Below are 22,807 nucleotides of genomic sequence, written 5' to 3'. Positions count from 1 at the left end.
GAGTTTTAGTTTTGGGAAGAGACAGAAGTCAGAGGAAGCCAAATCTGGGGAATAAGGTGGATGTTCCAACAATTCATAGTGTAGATCCCATAATTTTCCCATTGCCAAAACAACTTCGTGGGCAGGTGCATTGTCCTAATAAAAGATGATTTTTTCCTTCTGCAAACCGGGTTTTTTCTTATGAATTTTTTTGTCTAGTCTGGTTAAAAGATCGGAATAATATTCCCTGGTTATTGTTTTACCCTTTTCAAGATAATTAATAAACAAAATACCTTTAGCATCCCAAAACACCGATGCCATGACCTTTCCTGCTGATGGAATCGACTTTGTCTTCTTTGGCACTAAACAACCAGCTTCTGTCCACTGTTTTGACTGCTGTTTGGATTCTGGTGTGTAATGGTGAATCCAAGTCTCATCCATAGTAATAAAAGTAATAAATCGATGCACAAATTCAGTTTTATTTTTATTAAAATGTTCCAAGCACTGTTCAGAAATTTTCATGCGAGTGCGTTTTTGATCTGCTGTGAGCAAGTTTAGCAACCATCTTATGCAAAAGCTTTTTAATTTGAAATTCTGCATGCAAAATATATCCTACACATTCTTTTGAAATGCCTATAGTCTCAACAATTTCACACACTTTGACTCACCGGTCATCCAATACCATATCATGCATTTGATCAATGATTTCTGGTGTTGTTACACTTTTTGGACGCCCTTCACATGGATCATCTTCAAGGCTTGTACGGCCACGTTTAAACTCGCCAGCCAATTTCTTAATTGTCGAAAACGAAGGAAAAGAGTACCCATAAACTTTTATGAACTTCGAATGAATTTCTTTTGGCTTTGTAAAACCTTCTTTTACAAAGAATTTTATAATCACACGATACTCAGTTTTATAATCGCACGATACTCAGTTTTATAATCGCACGATACTCAGTTTTTTAGGGGTACTTAAGGGTCAAAGCTGTATAACTGAGAGGAGATCTCCACATAGCCTTTAAAGGAATGCGGAGAACCAACCAGAGCTTCTGACCTAATGTCCAATCCTCACCTTCTCGTGGTGCACCCTGTTGGGTATCTACTTGGATACTGAACGGACGAGGATGGGCTGTCAATTTGGGATTTAACCGACCAAATTGTATTCTTATTGGTTAAACCAAAATATAGAATGATGGTACAACATGACAAAATTTCATGCCGGCTGGGGCATCGCCTGGTTAAACAAGGCCCCCGTTGTTTTCGCCAGGGAACCAGGGCGAACAGCGAAAAGTCAGCTACTGGAACAAATCTGAAAATAAACCCCAACTCAACATCACCAGAGTTAAAGATCGGTACTATCAACGTAAGAAGCCTGAATGGCAAAGAAATGGAGCTAGCTGAGGAATTAGATAAGTACCAGATCGACATAATCGGGGTGAGAAACAAAAAAGACCAAAACTGGTGAGATCTTTCTGAGCAATAAATACAAAATGTTATATTCAGGCAATGACAATCAAGGAAAAGAAGAAGTAGCCATAGTATTCAACACAAAATACGAGGCTAATCTTCTTGAATGGCAGTCAGTCTCAAGTAGAGTAATGTGGGCAAATATGAGAATGGGGAACTGGACAATGAGACTTATTTGTGCTTATGGTCCCACAGAAGGTTCTACTAAGGTAGAAGTGGAGGAATTTTTTGAGGCTTCAGAAAAAGCAACTGACACAATGAAAAATGAAAAGTTGGTCCTTGTTGGGGATCTATATAGCAGAGTAGGAAATGATTGTGAGACATACAAAAATATTTTGGGAAAATTTGGAGAAAAGAGCAAAGCTAATAATAATGGCAAATATCTGTTGGATTTCTGCTCAGGACATGGACTGGTTATTACTAACACCATGTTCCAACATAAAAATGTGCACAAATTCACATGGAGAGAAGAGGCTAGGAATAAGAAAAGTCTCATTGACTATGTTATTGTTGATAGTGATGTTTTCTCCCTGGTGCAGGACACCAGAGTGTACAGAGGATTTGAAATTGGAAGTGATCACTATTTAGTCTTGAGCAGGATAAAATTGAATTTCATATTGAAAAGAATAACATGTAAGAAAGTTTTAAAGCGAATAAAAGTTGAGCAGCTCTCAGATGTGAACTGTAGACTAAAATACAGAAATATTATTGAAAAGAAAATGAAAGAGTTTGAGAACAGGAATCAAACCTTGGAGATTCAGTGGCAAACTCTGAAGGAAACATTGATTGATTCTGCCAGAGAGGCATGTGGTGAGGTTGTGTGCAAGGATAAAAAAAATCAAAACTCCCTGGTGGACACAGGAAGTTAAAGAGGCAGTGAAGGAAAAGAAGAAAGCATATCAAAAGTTCCTGGCAAATAAGTCAGCTTTTACTCTTACAGAATACAGAGACAAATGTAAGAAAGCTAAACGGTGTGTAAAACTAGCTAAACAAAAGTCATGGGAGGACTTTGGCAAGAATATAGAAAATAAATATCAAGAAAGTGGCAAAATATTTTGGAGGTTGTTGAAGAAGCTTAAGAATGGAGGAAAGAGTGCTATAAAAGGAATTAGAGATGATAAAGGTGACATGAAAACGGGAGAAAAAGATATCCTTGACGTATGGAGTAATTACTTTGAAAATCTGCTAAATGAAACAAGCAGTGATGACAGTACAGTGGAAAAAACACTGACCAGGCATGCAGTCAGGAATACATATCCATACTTGAAGTAGAAAAAGCCATCAAAGGCTTGAAATGTGGAAAGGCAGCATCAGGAGATGATATTCGACCAGAAATGCTGAAGTATGGTGGTATAAGAGTCTTACAGTGGCTGCACTGCATAGTTTAGAAAGCCTGGACAGAGGGATGAATTCCCAATGATTGGAGTAGAGCTCTCATAGTACCCATATATAAAAAGGGAAAATAAACTGAATGTGAGAATTACAGAGGTATTTCCCTATTGAGTGTTTATGGCAAGATCTATGCAAGTATACTTGAGAAATAGTTGAGAAGAATTGTGGAAGAAAAGCTTGGTGAATAACAAGCTGGATTCAGGCCAAATAGAGGCTGTCAGGATCAGATCTTCACTTTACGACAAATAGTCGAGAAAGCATGAGAATATATCAAAGATCTGTATTTAAGTTTTGTCGATCTGGAAAAGGCATATGACAAGGTACGAAGAGAGAAGCTATTCAATACGCTGCAATTATATGGTGTCAATGGGGCATTATATCAAGCAATACTTAGTCTTTATTTGAGTTGTAAGTCAGCAGTTAGAATTGAAGGAAGTACAGGAAGATGGTTTAATGTTAAATCTGGTGTGAGACAAGGATGTTCATTATCCCCTCTGTTATTCATTATCTATATGGATCACATTATGAAGAAAAGTGGTATTAAACATGATATCAAAATTGGAGATGTTAATGTCAGCTCTTTGCTTTATGCGGATGATGTTATACTTCTAAATAAATCCGCTACAAGTGTGCAAGATTCTCTGAGTAAATTGAATAACTGTTGTAATAGATATGGTATGAAGGTCAGCAATAAAAAGACAAAGACAATGAAAATAGGCAGAATCATTGAAAATGCCAACTGTGTTGTGAATGGAGAACTTGTGGAACAAGTAAAACATTTCAGCTATTTAGGCACGATTTTTACTGAAGATGGTAAATTAAATACAGAAATAGACAACAGAATCAGCAAAGCTGGTATGGTGGGAAGTCAATTGAATAAATTCATATGGAATAAGAGAGAAATTAGTCGGAACACTAAATTAGCTGTATACAAGACAGTGTTCAAACCAATTTTAACTTATGGATCTGAGAGCTGGGTCAGAAGTAAAACACTTGACCAAAGACTAGAGACCGTAGATAGGAGAGTCCTGAGAAAGATTATAGGTGTGAACAGATGGCATCAATGGCAATATCATATTAAAAATGAGGATATTAGGAAAGAACTTGACATTGTCAGCATCCAGGAATGCGTTAGCAGAGCTAATCTCAGGTGGTATGGTCACTTAAACAGAATGGGCAAGGAAAGATTAGCAAAACAAGTGTTCTCTGCCAGGTTGGCAGCAAAACGACCCAGAGGAAGACCAAGATATAGTTGGATTGATACGGTACAAAGTGCTTTAGACGATAGAAATATAAGATCTGATGTTGGAGTGTTGACAAGTAACAGACTGATTTGGAGGAAAATTGTAGATAGGAAATTAATAATGATGTAATTTTTTTCATGTAGTGCTATCATATCCTGTACACCCCTTGAGGGTACTTGGCAGGAATTTGATAATTTGATGATGATGATACTCAGTTTTATCGATTTCAAGGGATACAGACAACATTTTGGCTTCAAACAGCTGTATAAAACAAACTACTTGATAGAATGACTTGCAATTTCACATGGATGCTTACTGACATATGTACTACCAACTTAGAAAAAAAAAAATCTTGCCAATAGTGTTGCCATCTATGGTCGAAGCCGAGAACTTTTCAGACCACCCTTGTAGATGCATCCAATTTACCACTGAGATCGAAAACAATAACTCTTCCTTTTCTGAACATGCTTATCACACATCTTCCATCAGGTTGTCTTTCCTTCAGTCTACTTAAACCTACACATACATTGAAAACCAAAATGAGATCACTTTCAAAAATAGAACTCTGACAATTTGCTTTGATTAATAGGCTCTGAAAAATAAGTTTAAAATAATATCAAATATTCATAAAGAACAGCTATAACAGAAAAACAATCAACCAAATCTTTCACAAAAATGCTGCCAAAGATTAAAATAAAAAAAAGATTACAAAAAAGGGCAATAGCCATTTCTTAACAATAAAAGAATATCTGAGAAAATAGAACACCGAGAAATACAACATTAAGGTGATAATCAAACCACAGACAAAATTAAAAAAACCCACTAAGCTCTCCTATCGATCCTCTTTTCCCCCTGCCTACCCAGGGGTATATTAAATCTAGTGTGCCTGTAATTTATCCTACATCTGGGAAACAAGGTGCACAATCCCAATAAGAAAGGAAGAACACTCTCCATTAAATTTCAAAAATATGAAAAATTATGCTTTTCCAATCATGCACTTTAAACATGCCATAGAATTGATAAACACACCTGTCCTTATCCCATACCAAAACTCAGTATGAAAGAAAATTCAAAGAAGCCTGTGAGATACTAATCCTTCATCCCCATCTCAACAAAAATGATGGAATCGAAAAGTCTGGAAAGTTCATCTACAAGCCATAAAGCATCTAGGAATTAAACAGCAAAAGAACAGGATGAAGAATTCCAAAAACCTCTAAGTCCAGTTTCAATGTACAGGGTGGTTCAAAATTCAATGTACAAACTTTAAGGAGAGGTAGAGAACATCAAAATCAACCATATTCACATAGGAAAGCATGACCAAAAACGCCACAGGAAGGTACTAACAAGGACACAAAGATACAGAAATAACACAAGGCAATAAGTAGTATAAAAAACTTTATTAGGTGTAACTGAACAGTTCAATAGTAGTTGGATACATAATATGGTCAACGAGATGCATGTCTACCATCTCAGCATTCGTAAAATGACTTGTGTTCTTCATACGATGTCGAAAGCTTGAACGAGGAAGCCCCAATTGCTCATCTGGAGCACTGGCGAACAGCGCCACCTACCACTTTTGGGTGGCGTTTCCGTCATGCCTTCCTATGTGAATATGGTTGATTTTGATGTTCTCTACCTCCCCTCAAAGTTTGTATGTGGAATTTTGAACCATCCTGTATATAGATCAATTCAAAACCAACAATAAACAAACTAGAAATAGCAAGACTGTAGGGACTAACTAATAGCAATTGATGTAGATCCTTTATTTAAGTGTTTAATTATTATTTTTTACTATTTAAAATTTGCTCCTCTTTTTCTTTTCCTCACTAGAAGTCAGGCTAAGATAAATAAATGCACTGAGCAATTATGCTGCATCTTATTAAAATATATTGGGATGTAGCTTGTGTCCTGGCATATGTATATATATGTATTTCTGATGACCTTGATATAAAGGTTGAAATTATTTTACCTTAGTTTTAAAGTAAAGTAATTGCCCTAAAATGAAAGTTTGCTCCATAATTCTCCACAATGAATTTTTTTTTTTGTATGTTATCTAGTTGATCTGCCTGTTTTGCAGGAGGAAAAAAATCAAGTTTCTTAGTGATAAACCTATCTACCTCCAGAGAGGATCAGCTAACTCACCTCCAACTGAGATTTGAGGTGAGTCATCCACTAAACTTTAAATGCCTTCCTGCCACCTGAACAAATAACACAGATGAATCCATTTATCACTGAGATTGAAACAATAACTCTTCCTTTTCTGGACATACTTAATACACAGTCTTTCCTTTACAGTCTACTATAAACCTACACACACAATTCCAGTCATCACAATTAGAATCAAATTCAGGATTTTTTCAACTGAAAGGCACATCTTCTAGCTGCACTACAGAGGTGCAGGTAAATATGCTGTAAACTGGAAACAAAAAATTCAATACCATTACAAACTACACTGCTTGGAAAGAGGTCAATGGAAACCACACTGTCAGTAACAAACAGCCATGGTACCAACTTTAATAAGATGAAGGACCTCCTTTCGCTGCAGCAATCCTACAGGGCATGCTTTTCACAAGTGTACGATAGGGATCGATGGGAATTTTAGACCATTCTTCCTATAGAAATGTAATGAGGTCCTGGACTGTTGTGAAGCAGATGTCTCTTGACCTCAGCTGATGCACTTGGTATGGTATCACACAGATGTTCAATAAGGTTGGGATCAGGGCACTGTGGAGGCTAGTGAAGTGTAGTGACATTCATGTCCACAAACCATGCAGTTATCAGCCTTATAACAGTGCATTGTCTTGCTGAAAGAGACAATGGTCAGTTCCATAGAAATGCAACAAGATAGAAAGCACTGCATTATCCAGACTATTCAGATACCTCTCAGAGTTCAATGTTTGTGGCATGGCACCACAAAAAGAGGTCTGAGGCAAAACTAGGAAAAACAGGACAATACCATCACACTACTACCTCCGAATTTCATAGTTGAGATTACACATTGTCTGGTAAGAGACATTCACTAGGCATCTGCCACACCCATTCATCTGTTCAGTAGAGAGAGTGCAGCGTGATTTGTTGCTCAATAACACAGCTTTCCAAGCTTCCATGCCTCACTGTGCATGCTGTTTCCACCACTAAAGATGACAATGCATGTTGTTTCAGGTGATGTGGGGCTTGCATATTGCAATTATACTATGGAAATCCATACTGTGAGCCTTGCTTCTGAATGTTTTTGTGCAGATTCGTGTTCCAGTTGATGCCCGGAATCTACATCAACGTGTTGGCTGATGAATATCAGATATTACATATTCTCCTTTGTAGCACGCTACAGTCATGTTTGGTGAGTGTGGTGGTTTGTCTACTGCAGGTAGCAGTTGACTACCCGTGCTTCCATCTCGGTATGATATCAATGATTGTTGATCCGGGATACCCAATTTGTTGATCAGATAAGCCTGCAACATGGCATCCTATCACAATGCCTCTTTTAAAGTTGTGAATTCCCTTCTCACAGCAATTTCACTCAGGCACAGCTGCACTGACTTGGGAGCATCATATTCTTCCAATTTATAGCAGTTACAAATACGTAACTCGTTACTTGGCATGATGCACCTTGCTATGGGGGTGTTGTCAACTTCTTTCCAAGCACTGTACATTCCATTTGCTGACCTATCAGTCCTGATAGTGCTATGTCAAAAGTCTATTCTCACTACTTGATATGAATCAGAAGAAAAGCAATTAAATTAACTAAAAGGTATTTTTTAACTTTTATTTTATTTTAATTTGCATTAACTAAATTGTGAATCTTATTAAAATACTTTTAAATGGTCATTTTGTTGTACTTACATTTAAAATACTTTTGAATAGTATCAATGCACAGTGAGCTCCTTATATATACCATTTCTTATTGTAATGCCAAAGTATGATAACAGTAAAATGAGGCTGTTTAACTCATCATGCCAAGTTTTTGTTTTTTGTTATTTCACATCAGATCAATTATAACAAAACTGTTCTTTTTTTTTTCTATGTAGAAATTACAAAAACAGATAGGCTAGGGTAATGATTGTTATGTCATTTATTTAGATTTCAGAAAAACTTTTGATAGTATAGCATGTATAAGTATCATGATTAAATTAATATAGATAACAGGAAGAAGTATTTCATGAGGAGTCTTAAGAGCCAGGATATTCTGCTCCTTAGTACAACAAATCAGCTCCAATCATTCCATACACACTATTGACAGAGCATAACAACAAACTGAAAGGATGAACATGCCAAGTTATAACATTGTACAGCTGATGAGGATGAAGTGATTGTCTTGTAACCTTGATAACCACTGATACTATACAATAAAAATCAAATAATTATTTTGATTAAAACTTCAGCTCAATATATAAAACTGTGAGAACTTTAGTCTCTTAACTGCAATTAAAGAAAATCTAAATGTTTACCTTAAAGAATTGAGCTAGTGCTTTTGCACCTTCATTTTCCAATCTATTTCTGCCACATTCAAATTTCTTGAGTGTAAGTGGAAAGCCTGCATTTTTGCTATTTGTCAAGCAATCAGTTAAAGTTTCAGCAAGCATCTAGATGATGATAAAATGCAAAATTTTAATCAAAAAGAAATGAAAACCAAATGCACTTTTCATAAATTTCTATCTAAAACTGAATATAATTATAGTGTATACAAACACATCTTGGTAAAAATGCACAAAATAGACATTGATGCTTGTCTAGCATGATAAGTAGGAAAGCGACTGATAGATAATAGGAGGAAATGTTTAAAGAAGTCTTCTAAAAGCCATGTGGTTATAGATTTGGTTGACTAGTTGATTTATTGTTTACAGCTGCAAGGACAACAAATATACGGGAATAAAAAGGCGTTAGCGGATAGCGGAGGACAACAAATGTCATACCATGACATAGCAAAGGTTTCAGAGGACACAGGGTATTAATAAATAGTGATAAAGAGATGAAATCTTATGTACAAAAAATTAAGTTAAACCATGCATTATCTACACATAACTAGAAATTAAAATCAAATATGTTTGTATAAATTTGTTCTTTGTAAAAAGTTAAAAATATCATGCAATTTGTCCAAGTCTGATAATATTGGCCAGAGTGTATATAGTTGTCAGATGAGTAAAAATTTCATTCCTCTCTCTCTCATGTGATATATAATAAATTTAGTTTAATCCTTTATCCAAGTGTGAGCAAACAAAGTTTGCACCTGAAAGTATCTTCAGGACTGGGGTAAGGTGGTACAACACCAGAGCAACTCATTGCAAAGGTGGAGCAAGCTACCAACACTCCTGTCTCAGTATCTCCTATAATGCAAAACACATCTCCTTGCAGATATGTCTAATGTTATGCATTAATGGAAGGACCACTACCCAGACTAGTTTAGACTTTTATTGAGGTCTCTTCAGTGGGAGCCAGGCCCCACTGTTCCACCTTTGCAACGAGTTGCCCTAGTGTTGTACCACCTTACCCCAGTCCTGAAGATACTTTCAGGAGCAAACTTTGTTTGCTCACTTGGATAAAGGATTAAACTAAATTTATTATACTCTAACCAAGTGAAAAATAAACTTGCAACATCTTTCTCTAAATCCAGAGTAATTTATTAAAAAAGGGTGGCACACCATTTGGCAACTCTTATAGGTAGAGATGACCTGCTAATGCTTCTGCCTGGTATCTCAACTTGGGCCTGGCTCCCACTGAAGAGACCTGTTTGCAGCGGCCCCGAGAGAAAGCTCCATGTTCCAGTCCTTCTTCAAACCTGTTCCAGCAGATTCCAGCAACAGTTTAGGTGAACCGAAAAGAGAGCTCCGATTGAAGTCGTGCCTTGGTAAGATTCCTTTGTTCTTTTTTGTGGTTTTTTTTTTTTTTAGGCCTATACACAGCATTCTGCTACTTTATAGGAAAGGAATAGACTATCCTTGGAAAGTCTTCTTCCTTTCTTTGTTTAAGTAATGTCTTCGGTTTTGCCGAGGGTAAGAACCCTCGGGTTCGAAATTGATGCTAATATTGAGAAGCGGACGTTTGCGACGACTATAATTAACTATGTTGGGGCCGACAACATTTCTGGCTTTACCCCTTACGGGGGGGGGGAGGTTTCAAGTTGTATGTACTAACGTTGCAACTAGAGAAAAATTACTGACAGGAGTCGAGTGCCAGGGAAAAGTTTTTCATCCTTTTGTGGTAGGAAGTCTTTCCAAAAGTGTAAGAATAGATCGCTTCCCACTAGAATATCTCGAAGAAGACACTGACATCATAACTAAAGTCTTCTCGAAATGGGGAGCAGTGCGTGATATAAAAATTGGCACGGACGCTGACTTCCCTCAGTGGAAGTCAGGTGAAGTCACCTTTTCCATCATGATGAAGGCAGAAATTCCGAATTTTGTCAAGATAGGATCGGCCAGGGTAATGGTCAGCTACCCTGGTGTAAAGCGACAGTGTTTTAAGTGCGGTGCCCTCACGCATCTCGGGGCTCAGTGCCCGAAAATGAAATGCAGGAACTGCCTGACAGCGGGCCATACATTGCAGAATTGCCAGTCGGCCTGCTTAAAATGTGGTAAAACAGACCATAAAGTGGACACCTGTCCAAGTAGAAACCATGCAGAAAGAGTGGGAGGTACTATTACGCCCAACACTGCAACACCGGAAAACAATATCAGTGGCATGGAGCAGAACGACTTCCCAACCCTGGAGGCTGCACATGAAAGGGCAGCAACAAAGAATCACACCGCCACATCGCAAAAGGAAGTAACAGAGAAACCGACAGACAAAATTGTAGAAGCAGCCAGGAAAGACACAAAGCATGAGGAGCCAGCCAACGACCAAACCACCACCACAGAAAATAAACAGAAACACCAGCAGGAAGGTCCTATCATGGTAGTTGAAGAAATAACAGAAGAAGAAACAGTAGAAATGGAAATTCATAGCGAAGAAACCACACAAAAAAGGCCAGGCAGCCCTGAAGAAGGTAATGTAAAAAAACCAAAACCAGGGAGTCCGGGCATAGCTGAACCTGGAAAGGTAATAGCAGAACCCACAAAGTACCCTTATGCAAAAGCCAATGCGACAATACTACATCTACTAAAAGACTTCCCCGAGGAAGAGAAGGCTTTACGAAATGGTATAGAAGCATTCGGGGATATCCTACTTATCCTCACAGGGAAAAACGGGCCTAAAGTGGTAAGCGCAGAGTGGAACGATATGTTTGTTGAAGACATAGACGAAATCACTCCAGAACAAATCGAAGAATTTATTGATGCAAAGGATGACGCAGGAGCAGCATTGTACAGAGGCCTAGGAATGTTAAACTACTCCCGCGGAGAAAAGTTAGCAGATCACATCCTCAAAACCCACAACAACAGAAAGCAGGAGGATGTAAGCCTTGCTTAACAGGCAGACAAGTCAGTAGATTCGTCGTACTGAGCGACCAGACTCGGGGGGAAAAAAAAAAAAAAAAAAAAAAAAAAATCCCCTTTTTCTCTTTCCATTTCACATTAGAATTTTTGTTATGAAAAGGTATTTGTCTATTCCACAGGAGGGGGTACCCTGAGAACCTGGGCTGCGAAGGCCTACATCGAGGCGGTGCAGCTCCTTGTGAGTTGCATCACTCAGGCCAGGCTCTTCCCCCGCTCTTCTGGTCATTCAGTTTGAAATTCCGAAATTCACCTAGTTTCTTATTTCTTTGGTTCTGTCTTACAAATTGTTATATGTACGTTTTAATGTTATTTACCAGTTTCCTTTTTCATGTGTTGCTTCTTTCATTTGTTTTTCCCCCGCTTTCCTCGGGCGGTCATCTGAAGAGGTGACCGACCGAGGAAAGCTGAAAAGAACGGATGGAGGGAGATAATGTCGGAGATCTGCTTGGTGCTGACATTTAAGTCAGGCCAAGTAGATCGACTGAGGCCTCTTTTAACTATCTACTACTATCCACTCTACCTTTCTCCTCCTCTCTCACTATCAAGCTGACTCTCAGCACAACTTTTTTAAATCTAAAGAGGCCAGTGATGAAAGGCATGAACTCCCATTCGACCTCAATAAAGGTCGAAACTAGTCTGGGTAGTGGCCCTTCCCTTAATGCATAACATTAGACATATCCGCAAGGAGATGTGTTTTGCATTATAGGAGATACTGAGACATGAGTGTTGGTAGCTCACTCACCTTTGCAATGAGTTGCCCTGGTGTTGTACCACCTTATCCCAGTCCTGAAGATACTTTCAGGTGCAAACTTTGTTTGCTCACACTTGGATAAAGGATTAAACTAAATTTATTATACTCTAACCGAGTGAAAAATAAACTTTCAACATCTCTCATGTGAAGTGCTTGCACTTCACCAGAATATGACAAATGGTGAGACACATGTTGCATTTTTGCACATAGGTAGGTCTTCAGTCCTCAGTAAATAAGAATGTGTAAGATGAAAGCCACCTCCTCTCTTTTGTTTCTACATTGACTAGACTCTCAATGCTTAATTTCTGGCTTAATCTAATGCAATTTGTTTGTCGGTGCTTCTTGCAATGATGACTGCCATTGGATAATTAGCTGTCATCTCAAACTGTATGTAGATTGTATATGGTACTGTCAAACAGCAAAGAGAAAAAAATGCAAGCTGATTTATCAGATGTATCTGCAATCTCATTTCCCTTAATTTCAGTATGGCTGGGAATCCAGCACAACTGAATATCAAGATCAAGAGTTTTCATTTTGTATGACAGTTGTAAAACCTCACAAAGCACAGGATGTTAATTATACATGTGATGAAAGGAGAAAGGAGATGAAAGAGGATGAAAGGAGAGGAAATGGCCTGAAAAGAACTTAACGCTTATAAATTACACACTTTCAATTTTCTTTTATATGCACATGGACAAACTGAATGGCATGCACCTCTGCTGAATAATTACTGCAATCAGGTAGGATCTAGTTGGAGAGAGTAATATCAGGAAACACAGCAGTGCAGTAACAGAAGTCTCTGATCTTGAACCATCAGTAAAGATAGGCAAGAAATCAAAAGTGGGATGCTCGGTGTGCATTGAACAATTGCAGGCAGACAGAATGTATGAGATTTCTGTAACAGATAAAGTGAGAGGTTGCAAGTTCATGGAGAATGAACCTGCCATGAAAGAATGTTATGTATGGTGCAGGTAATGTTGTCAACATTCATGCCAATAGTTTGCATAATCTCTTTCACTCACATACCAAACAGATGAATGGCAGTCTGACATGTGATATTGTGCTTTATAAAGCTCCACATAGGATGATCTGGAAGAAAATATTTTTAGGGCATAGTTAAGAGACTACTATTTTCATATAAGTGACAGAGCACGTTCATTTGCTTCAACATAAAAACTTTGGATGAGTATGAGTGATGTGTGAAAAGCACCAATAGCTATTTGTATACTCTAATGATGAGCAACTATCATAACATGCTCTTCCTTGCAGAACTGTGGACTTGTGACCCACAATTAAGATTTGACTGTACAAATGCAAAATAAAGTTGGAACAAGGAACATCAATTAGCATCCCATTCTGTAGAGGATAGAGTGAAGGATATTCAATGCTTTTTTTTTTTGCACTTTTCCCTAAGCTGACGAACGTATATAAGGAGTTTGTGAAGTATAGATAACCAATGTCCATTTCTTCCTAATGTATTGGATACTAGAAAAATATCCAATACATTATCTGATGTGTTAGGATCAGTTGGTAAATTTAATTTACTTTCAGTGGACCCTGAAGTATCTATTTTTTTTCTGTCTGATGGTTTATCTTTAAGTGATATTCTTGCTACAGTTTTTTTCACAAGTGGGTTCTCATCAAAGGGAACGTCTACGCGGTTAGCCTAATGGCTTTGCGCTTTGCAACCATATGCCCGGGAAAGGAGTGTCCTAGGTTCGATTCCCGTCAACGACGTGAGGAGCTCAAGGATCTTCCTCAGCCATAGCCAAGTTAGCCGGTCTTGGGCGTGGACAACAGGATTTTTTCCGCCAGTTTATCTGGTGTTTTTCATCCCGCAAGCAGGCAAACCGGTCCGAGGACACACACGGATTACAGTCAGGAATACTGACCCAGCCATAGGTCTGATTCATCAGCCTATGCCAGTTCCAGAGCCCGGATAAAATTTGGGGAGACTAGATAGTACCGTGAACTCCTGTAAAAAGGGGTAACGCTGTATCATCACACGGAATTCATTTATTTATCAAAGGGAACCATTTTTGAAGTTGTTTCTGGAGTGGGACCATAGGGTCATGCAACTGAAGCACTCCTGATCAAAAAGTTTAGGTATGGTGAAATTATTAGTTGATGGTATAGACATAGGAGTTTGAGATGCTATTGACATTTTCTTAGCTGCCACCTTCTAAGCCTAAGAGGATCTCAGGAGAGGTGTGGTGATGGCTAACTTCCTGTTCACATCCTGTATTTTACTCTATTTAACTCTTTTGTATTTCTTTTTCATCTTTTGACTTCTGACACGAACCAGAGTAAGTTGGATGATCTCTTCCAATGTTTGACACATTTAGCATTCTTTACAAAGCAAGGTTTGTTATTATGCTCTTTACTACCACATTGAACACAGATAAATAGAACCACAACAGGCAGTCTGACATTTAAAGCATCTCAGTAGATTAGGGATGTATAGCCTAACAGGAAGTTGAGAAACACAGCTTTTACAGATGTCAGAGGCTTACGTGTATCAAAAGTAAGGATGATGTTCCTGGTCTGAACCAGGTGACCATCCATATGTATCATGATGCAACTTACACCCTTCACTCACTGATCTCTAAGCTCTGAACATATCTCCTCATCAGGAACATCAAGGAGATTCCATTCTGATATCACTCCTCTACAAGAATTGAGTGTTTTATGACACATTACTCTGATTCCACCCATTGATTTGCTCTCAGCAATTTCTCAGAATGTTGCTGACATGATGTTTCCTCAAGTATATCACCAGAACGTGGTTTCTTAGCAGTTTGGGGGAGATCCTACCAATCCTTCTAAATCCTTCTGAATAAAGAAGGATGACATTTTTCTTATTGGCTTTTGTTGCACGGATGATCAGAAACACTGATACATAAAGCAAATAAAAGTTCATCATCTCTCAAATGTGAACTGTAGACTAAAATGCACAAACATTATTCAAGAAAAAAATGAAAGAGTTTGAGAACAGGAATCAAAACTAGAGATTCAATGTAAAAGCCCTGAAGAAAACACTGACTGATTCAGCCAGAGAGGGCATGTGGTGATGTTGTCTGCAAGGATAGAAAAATCAGAACTTCATGATGGACACAGGAAGTTAAAGAAGCAGTGAAGGAAAAGAAGAAAACATATCAAAAGTTCCTGGCAAATAAATCAGCTTGTGCCATTAGAGAATACAGAGGCAAATGTAAAAAAAAGCTAAAACACTGTGTAAACCTTGTTAAACAAAAGTTATGGCAAAACTTTGGTAAGAACACAGAAAATAAATATCAAGACGGTGGCAAAAGATTGTTGAAGAAGCTCAGAAATGTGCTGTAAAAGGAAATAGAGATGCTAAAGGTGACATGAAAACTGGAGAAAAAAGATATCCTTCAAGTATGGAGTAATTACTTTGAAAAATTGCTAAATGAAACAAGCAGTGATAGAGGAGTGGTAAAAACACTCAACAGGCATGCAGTCAGGAATACATATCCATACTTGAAGTAGAAAAAGCCAACAAAGGTCTGAAATATGGAAAGGCAGCAGGAGTAGATGATATTCGACCAGAAATGCTCAAGTATGGAGGTATAAAAGTCCTACAGTGGCTGCACTGCATAGTTCAGAAGGCCTGGACAGAGGGACAAATTCCAGATGATTGGAGTAGAGCTCTCCAAGTACCCATATACAAAAAGAGAAATAAAATTGAATGAGAGAATTACAGAGCTATTTCTCTAATGGTAAGATTTACGCAAGTACACTTGAGAAACGGTTGAGAAGAATTGTGGAAGAAAGGCTTGGTGAAAAACAAACTGGATTCAGGCCAAATAGAGGCTGTCAGGATCAGATCTTCACTTTATGTCAAACAGTTGAGAAATCATGGGAATATAACAAAGATCTGTATTTAAGTTTTGTAGATCTGGAAAAGGCATAGGACAAGGTGCCAAGAGAGAAGCTATTCAAAACACTACAGTGTATGGTGTATTACATCAAGCAATACTTAGTCTTTATTTGAGTTGTAAGTCAGCATTTAGAATTGAAGGAAGGAAGCAGAGAAAGATGGTTTAATGTCCCATCTGGGGTCAGACAAGGATGTACATTATCTCCTCTGTTATTCATTATCTATATGGATCACATTATGAAGCAAAGTGGTATTAAACCTGATTTCAAAATTGGGGATATTAATCTCAGCTCTTCGCTTTATGCAGACGATGTTATATTTCTAAATAAATCTGCTAGAAGTCTGCAAGATTCCCTAAATTGAATAACTGTTGTAACAGATATGGTATGAAGGTCAGCAATAACAAGGCAAAAACAATGAAAATAGGCAGAAGCAATGAAAATATCAACTGCATTGTGAATGGAGATCGTATAGAACAAGTAAAATATTTCAGCTACTTAGGCATGATTTTTAGTGAAGATGGTAAATTAAATATGGAAATAGACAACAGAATCAACAAAAGCTGGTATGGTAGGAAGTCAACCGAATAAATTTATATGGAATAAGAGAGAAATTAGGGAAAACACTAAATTAGCTGTATACAAGACAATGTTCAACCCAATTTTAACTTACAGATCTGGGTCAGAAGTAAAACACTTCACCAAAGACTAGAGACTGCAGAATCCTGAGAAAGATTAGGGGCATAAACAGATAGCATCGATGGCAATATCATATTAAAAACGAGGATATTAGGAAAGAACTTGACATTGTCAGAATCCAGGAATGTGTTAGCAGAGCTAATCTCAGGTGGTAAGGTCATTTAGAATGTGAGAGGAAAGATTAACAAAAAATGTGCTCTCTCAGGTTGGCTGGAAAAAGACCCAGAGGAAGACCAAGATAAAGGCAGATTGATACAGTAAAATGCCGTAGAACAGCACTTCCTAAACTGTGGGCCACAACCCCCTTAGAGGCCATTAGTTTTGTTGAGGGGGCCCGTGAAATAATGAAAACATTTGTACTGCAAATGTACAATAACAATATATCTATCTATATAAAAATATAAGATAATGTGCCATGTCAAATATGTATGTAAATAATAAAGTAAATAATAAAGCACGTAAAAACACAGTGATATCTTTAATTAGTAAAAGGACAGATATTTCATACTAAAATGAATAGTACATCTTCAGTGTCTGTAACAGTAATAGGAATGGAATACAAGCAAAATGTTTGGTGGATCACCCATTAAAATACAATTGTTACTGCGTGCTAGGAAATAATAGAAATAACAAATTTAATCTATTAAGATAAATGGTTTTTTACATAAGATAAAAGTCTCCCAGATCTTTGAGAGAGAGACATACAGTCATTTCTATTTAAATTCGGTCGGTGTAAGATAGTTTCACAACTTTCTTTGAATAAGCGTTCGTATTTGAATCTACATCTATGGAGGAGAACTGCTTTATCCCACTGGACACTATGAGTAGAGTCAATATTGTGTGCACCAGACCAGACTTCAGAGGTTTGTTATAATCAATATAATATTGATGTTCTTTTATTCTTTTTTCCAAAGAACAGCCAGTTTGTCCAAAATTGAGACATCGCATTTGCAAGGTATTTAGTAAATGCCAGCCAAAGATAGAGAAGGCAGTTTATCCTTTGTAGAAGGTAATAAAGAAGAAATTTTGTTGATAGGAATATATGTTGGAATCAATTGATACTTTTTCAGAATTCTACCTATAGGTTCTGAGATTCTGGAATGTACGGAATAGGAACTCTGCGGACTGTTGAAGAAACTGTAGGTGTTGGAACATAAGAGTCAAGTATCTGGTGGATTTGATTGGAGTTGTCATCATTTGATTCCATTAACTTTTTAATGATGGAAAGTTCTTGTTGAAAGATTATTGGGGAAGAGCAAACTTTATGTGCTCTATGAATCAGAGATTTAAGAATGCCAAATTTTTGAGACTTGTGGTGCACAGACTTTTTGTGAATGTATCTGCCAGTAAATGTGGGTTTTCAAAAGATGCTTGTAGATAAGGTACCAGAAGACGTTCTAGTAAGGAGTATGTCCAAAAATGGTAAAGTACCAGAGTTTTCTTTTTCCATAGTGAATTGGATGCGTGGGTGAAGGTTATTTATCCGTTGTAGAAAAGTGGAAAGTTCATCTTTGGTGTGTGGCCAAACAGCAAAAACATCATCGACGTAACGGTACCCAAGAGATGGTTGCGGATGAATAGATGAGAACACAGTATCTTCGAATTGTTTCAAATAGTAGTTTGCCAAAGGTGGAGATAGAAGGCTACCAATGGCAGTACCTTCAATTTGTTTGTAGATTTTGTTTTTCTAACTGAAATAACCTGAGTGGATGATACATTTGGATATCATTGCGATATCTGGAGGGTAATCTTCATATAAAGAATTGACTGTGTCAGTTAATGGGATATTGGTGAACAGAGAAATGATGTCAAAACTGACAATATTTCAGAATTTGTAATTTTAATATCTTTGATTTTTTCAAGAAAATCTGTTGAGTTTTTTATATAGGATCTGGAATGACCAGTGAGAGCACTTAAGGAACATGATAATACTTTTGCAATCCGATAAGTTGGCGAATCAATGCAATTTACAATAGGTCGTACAGGACAGCCTTCTTTATGGATTTTTGGGAGTTCCATAAAGACGAGAAGTTCTTCCAAAGCAGGTGTGTATTTTATCCACGTAGTTAGGATCCCAACTTATAACCTCATCAAGTAATTTATTTAGTTATTTAATTTGTGAATTAGTAGGATTACATGTGATCTCTTGGTAGGTCACAGTGTCTTCTAATAGGCTGGATACTTTTGTCTCATAGTCAGTATTATTCATGATTACAATAGCTTTTCCTTTATCGGCCTTAGAAATGGATATTGTATTATCTTTTCTTAAAGAAGTTAGACCTTTAATTTCAACATTTGATAAATTGCATGGAGGTAATTTGCTTTTGAATAACGAGGTCGCAACTTCAAAACGTAGTTTGTTGGCATCTTTGCTAGGAAGTCCTGATAGATTGCGTTCTATATTATGTAAGAAATCAAAATAAGGAACGCATGAAGGAATAACAGCAAAATCAAGGCCCTTTGCTAAAGCACTGGTTTCAGCGGTGGATAATGGGCGGTTGGAAATGTTTACAATCCATTTATTTGTAGGCGTACTGTCAGAGGTAAGGTTTGGCAAACTACTATTTCAAGCAATTCGAAGATACCATGTTCTCATCCATTCATCCTCAACCATCTCTTTGGTACCATTACGTCGATGATGTTTTTGCTGTTTGGCCACACACTGAAGATGAACTTTCCACTTTTCTACAACGGATAAATAACCTTCACCCACACAATATCCAATTCACTATGGAAAAAGAAAACCCTGGTACTTTACCATTTTTGGACATACTCCTTACTAGAACGTCTTCTGGTACCTTATCTACAAGCGTCTTTCGAAAACCCACATTTACTGGCAGAAACATTCACAAAAAGTCTACGCACCACAGGTTTCAAAAATTTGGCATTCTTAAATCTCTAATTCATAGAGGAACATAAAGTTTGCTCTTCCCCATTAATCTTACAACAAGAAGTTTCCATCATTAAAAAGTTATGGAATCAAATGATGACAACGCCAATCAAATCCAACAGATACTTGACTCTTATGTTCCAACACCTACAGTTTCTTCAACAGTCTGCAGAGTTCCTATTCTGTACATTCCAGAATCTCAGAACCTATAGGTAGAATTCTGAAAAGGTATCAACTGATTCCAACATATATTCCTATCAACAAAATTTCTTCTTTATTACCTTCTACAAAGGATAAACTGCCTTCTCTATCTTTGGCTGACATTTACCAAATACCTTGCAAATGCGATGTCTCTTATTTTGGACAAACTGGCCGTTCTTTGGAAAAAAGAATAAAAGAACATCAATATTATATTGATTATAACAAACCTCTGAAGTCGGGTCTGGCTCACACAGTATCGACTCTACTCATAGTGTCCAGTGGAATAAAGCAGTTCTCCTCCATAGATGCAGATTTAAATATGAACGCTTGTTCAAAGAAATTTGTGAAACTATCTTACACCAACCGAATTTAAATAGAAATAACTGTATGTCTCTCTCTCTCAAAGATCTGGGAGACTTTTATCTTATGTAAAAAACCATTTATCTTAATAGATTAAATTTGTTATTTCTATTATTTCCTAGCACGCGGTAACAATTGTATTTTAATAGGTGATCCACTGAATATTTTGCTTGCATTCCATTCCTATTACTGTTACAGATACTGAAGATGTACTCTTCATTTTAGTACGAAATATCTGTCCTTTTACTAATTAAAGATATCACGGTGTTTTACGTGTTGCTTTATTATTTAATTACTATGCCACAGGTTCCACTAAAAATCAAATATGTATGCAAGATGCTAAAAGTGTAATATTTGCATTTGATTTTTGCAATATTCACTGTGTATGTTTTGTATTGAATATAAATACAATAAATATTATAATATATGTCTGTATTAGGATTTTTTTTTTCGATTGAGGCCTTGAAATATTTTAATTTTTCCAAAGGGGCCTTTACATCCATAAGTTTGGGAAACACCTGGTAACCGCACTTGAAAAAGCTCAAGAAGCCAGTCATGCAACTGCAGAAATTGTTGCTAAAAAAAATGAAATCTCACACAATTGCAGAATCTGTAATTCTGCCAGCATGCTGTAAAATTGTTAATATCATGTTTGGCGAGGAATATAAAAAGGAGATTTTAAAAATTCCTATGTCAGATAACACCATCTATCGACATATTCCGGATTTGGCCAAAGATATTGAGTTGCACGTGGTATCTCACATTAAAGAAGCAGATATATTTGCTATTCAGTTGGAGAAATCAACGGATGTAACTTGTAAAGCTCAACTTCTAGCCTTCAGTATATTTATTTAGAAGGATGATATTATAGAACAGTTTTTATTTTGTCGACCACTCCCGGAAACAACGATATTTTTTGATGTTGTTGATAATTACTTTAATTGATATAACTTGTCTTGAGATTCTTGCGTCAGTATTTGCACGGATGGTGCCCGCTCGATGTCAGGAAATGTAAAAGGATTTATTACACTGATTCAAAATAAGAATCCTAGAATTATTTTTATGCATTGTTTTCTCCACAGAGAAGTACTAGCATCAAAATCATTGGTACCTGAGCTTAAAAAATTACTAGATGAGACTATCAAAATTGTCGATTATATAAAAGCCAGGCCATTACAATCGAGATTGTTTGCAGCACTATGCTCCTCAATGGAAGCTTCTTACACGCAGTTGTTAATACATACAGAAGATGGTTATCTCATGAACGAGTTTTATCAAAATTTTATGAACTAAAAGAGGAAATTCTAATGTTTTTTGACAATTCAACAATCTGAGGTATCAGATTTTCTTAGCGACGAGCTTTGATGCAGTAAGGTTGCATTTCTTGCTGATTTATTTCAAACTTTAAATACATTTAATAAAAGTATGTAGGGAGAAAGTGAAAACATTCTTACTTCCACTGACAAAATTAACGCATTCAAGGAAAAACTAATGCTTTGGGAGAAAGAATCAGAAAAGAAAATGCAGTAAATGTTTGAATGAAAAAGTGCGAACTGAATGAAAATGTAATAGATCTAATTTTACAAACCTTAAGATTACTAAATACAAATATTGAAAAACATTTCCCCTCACTTGACATATCATCCTTCTGGATAAGAAATCCATTTGTCTTAAGTGAGTGTAAATTAGGAAATTTAAAGATTACAGAAGAGGATGAATTAAAAGATATAAGAAATGACAGAGATTTAAAACTAAAACATTCAACAATAGATACTACTTCGTTTTGGTTATCTCTAAAAAGTGAATTTCCCAATATTACCAAAAAAGCAATAGAAGAACTTCTTCCATTCTCCAAGTCATATATGTGCGAATCAAGCTTTTCTGCAACGAATATTATTAAGAACAAAAATAGATCGTGGCTGGAAGCCTTGAAAGATGATTTAAGAGTGTATATTATTTAATACATTTAATATTCATTTGAAAAAAATCAATAAAAATTTTAAAAAAATAATTTTGAGTATTGTTTTTCTTACTCAAAATGTCAAAAATATAATTTAAATTTTTTTGGAGCAAAAAGAATAAGTAATTACTATTATTAATATCTTGTGTGTGTAAATCAATCAAAATTATGCCTATATTCTGCCAGATCGTCAAAAAAATTAAAATATATTTTTAGTGTGTTGCAGAATTTTAATAATTAGTCTAGGTGTGCCATATTATGAAAAAGGTTGAAAATCACTGCCTTAGAAGATGGAAATAGAAGATCTGATAATGTTGGAGTCTTGACAGGTAACAGACTGATTTGGAGAAAAATCATAGACAGGAAGTTAATAATGATGTAAATTTTACATCTAGTACTATCAATATCTTGTACACCCAGGGTACATGGTAGGAATTTGATGATGATGAGTGATTATAGAAACTTTTGCAATGAAATGAATATCATTTTATAGATGTCTGCGATGAGTGTGATAAAAGGAAGGAAATTTTTTAG

The 22,807-nt window shown here is 36.6% G+C and overlaps 1 protein-coding gene across 1 annotated transcript in view; it reads right to left on the bottom strand.

The window, feature by feature from the left end:
* Nucleotides 1-22,807, bottom strand: part of LOC150107426 (ran GTPase-activating protein 1-like) — a 295,507-nt gene that overhangs the window by 235,195 nt on the left and 37,505 nt on the right. The window contains exon 5 of the mRNA XM_090391286.1: nucleotides 8,531-8,665. Coding sequence (XP_090247412.1) covers nucleotides 8,531-8,665 — 135 coding nt within the window. The remainder of the gene's footprint in view (nucleotides 1-8,530; nucleotides 8,666-22,807) is intronic.

Source organism: Typopeltis vanoorti, chromosome 4 (genome assembly GCF_054136105.1).
Source record: "Typopeltis vanoorti isolate ZY-2024b chromosome 4, IOZ_Tvanoo_1.0, whole genome shotgun sequence".
NCBI classification, from domain to species: Eukaryota; Metazoa; Arthropoda; class Arachnida; order Uropygi; family Thelyphonidae; genus Typopeltis; species Typopeltis vanoorti.
The sequence above is the reverse complement of the archived record's forward strand: the minus strand, read 5'-3'. Positions and strand labels throughout refer to the sequence as shown.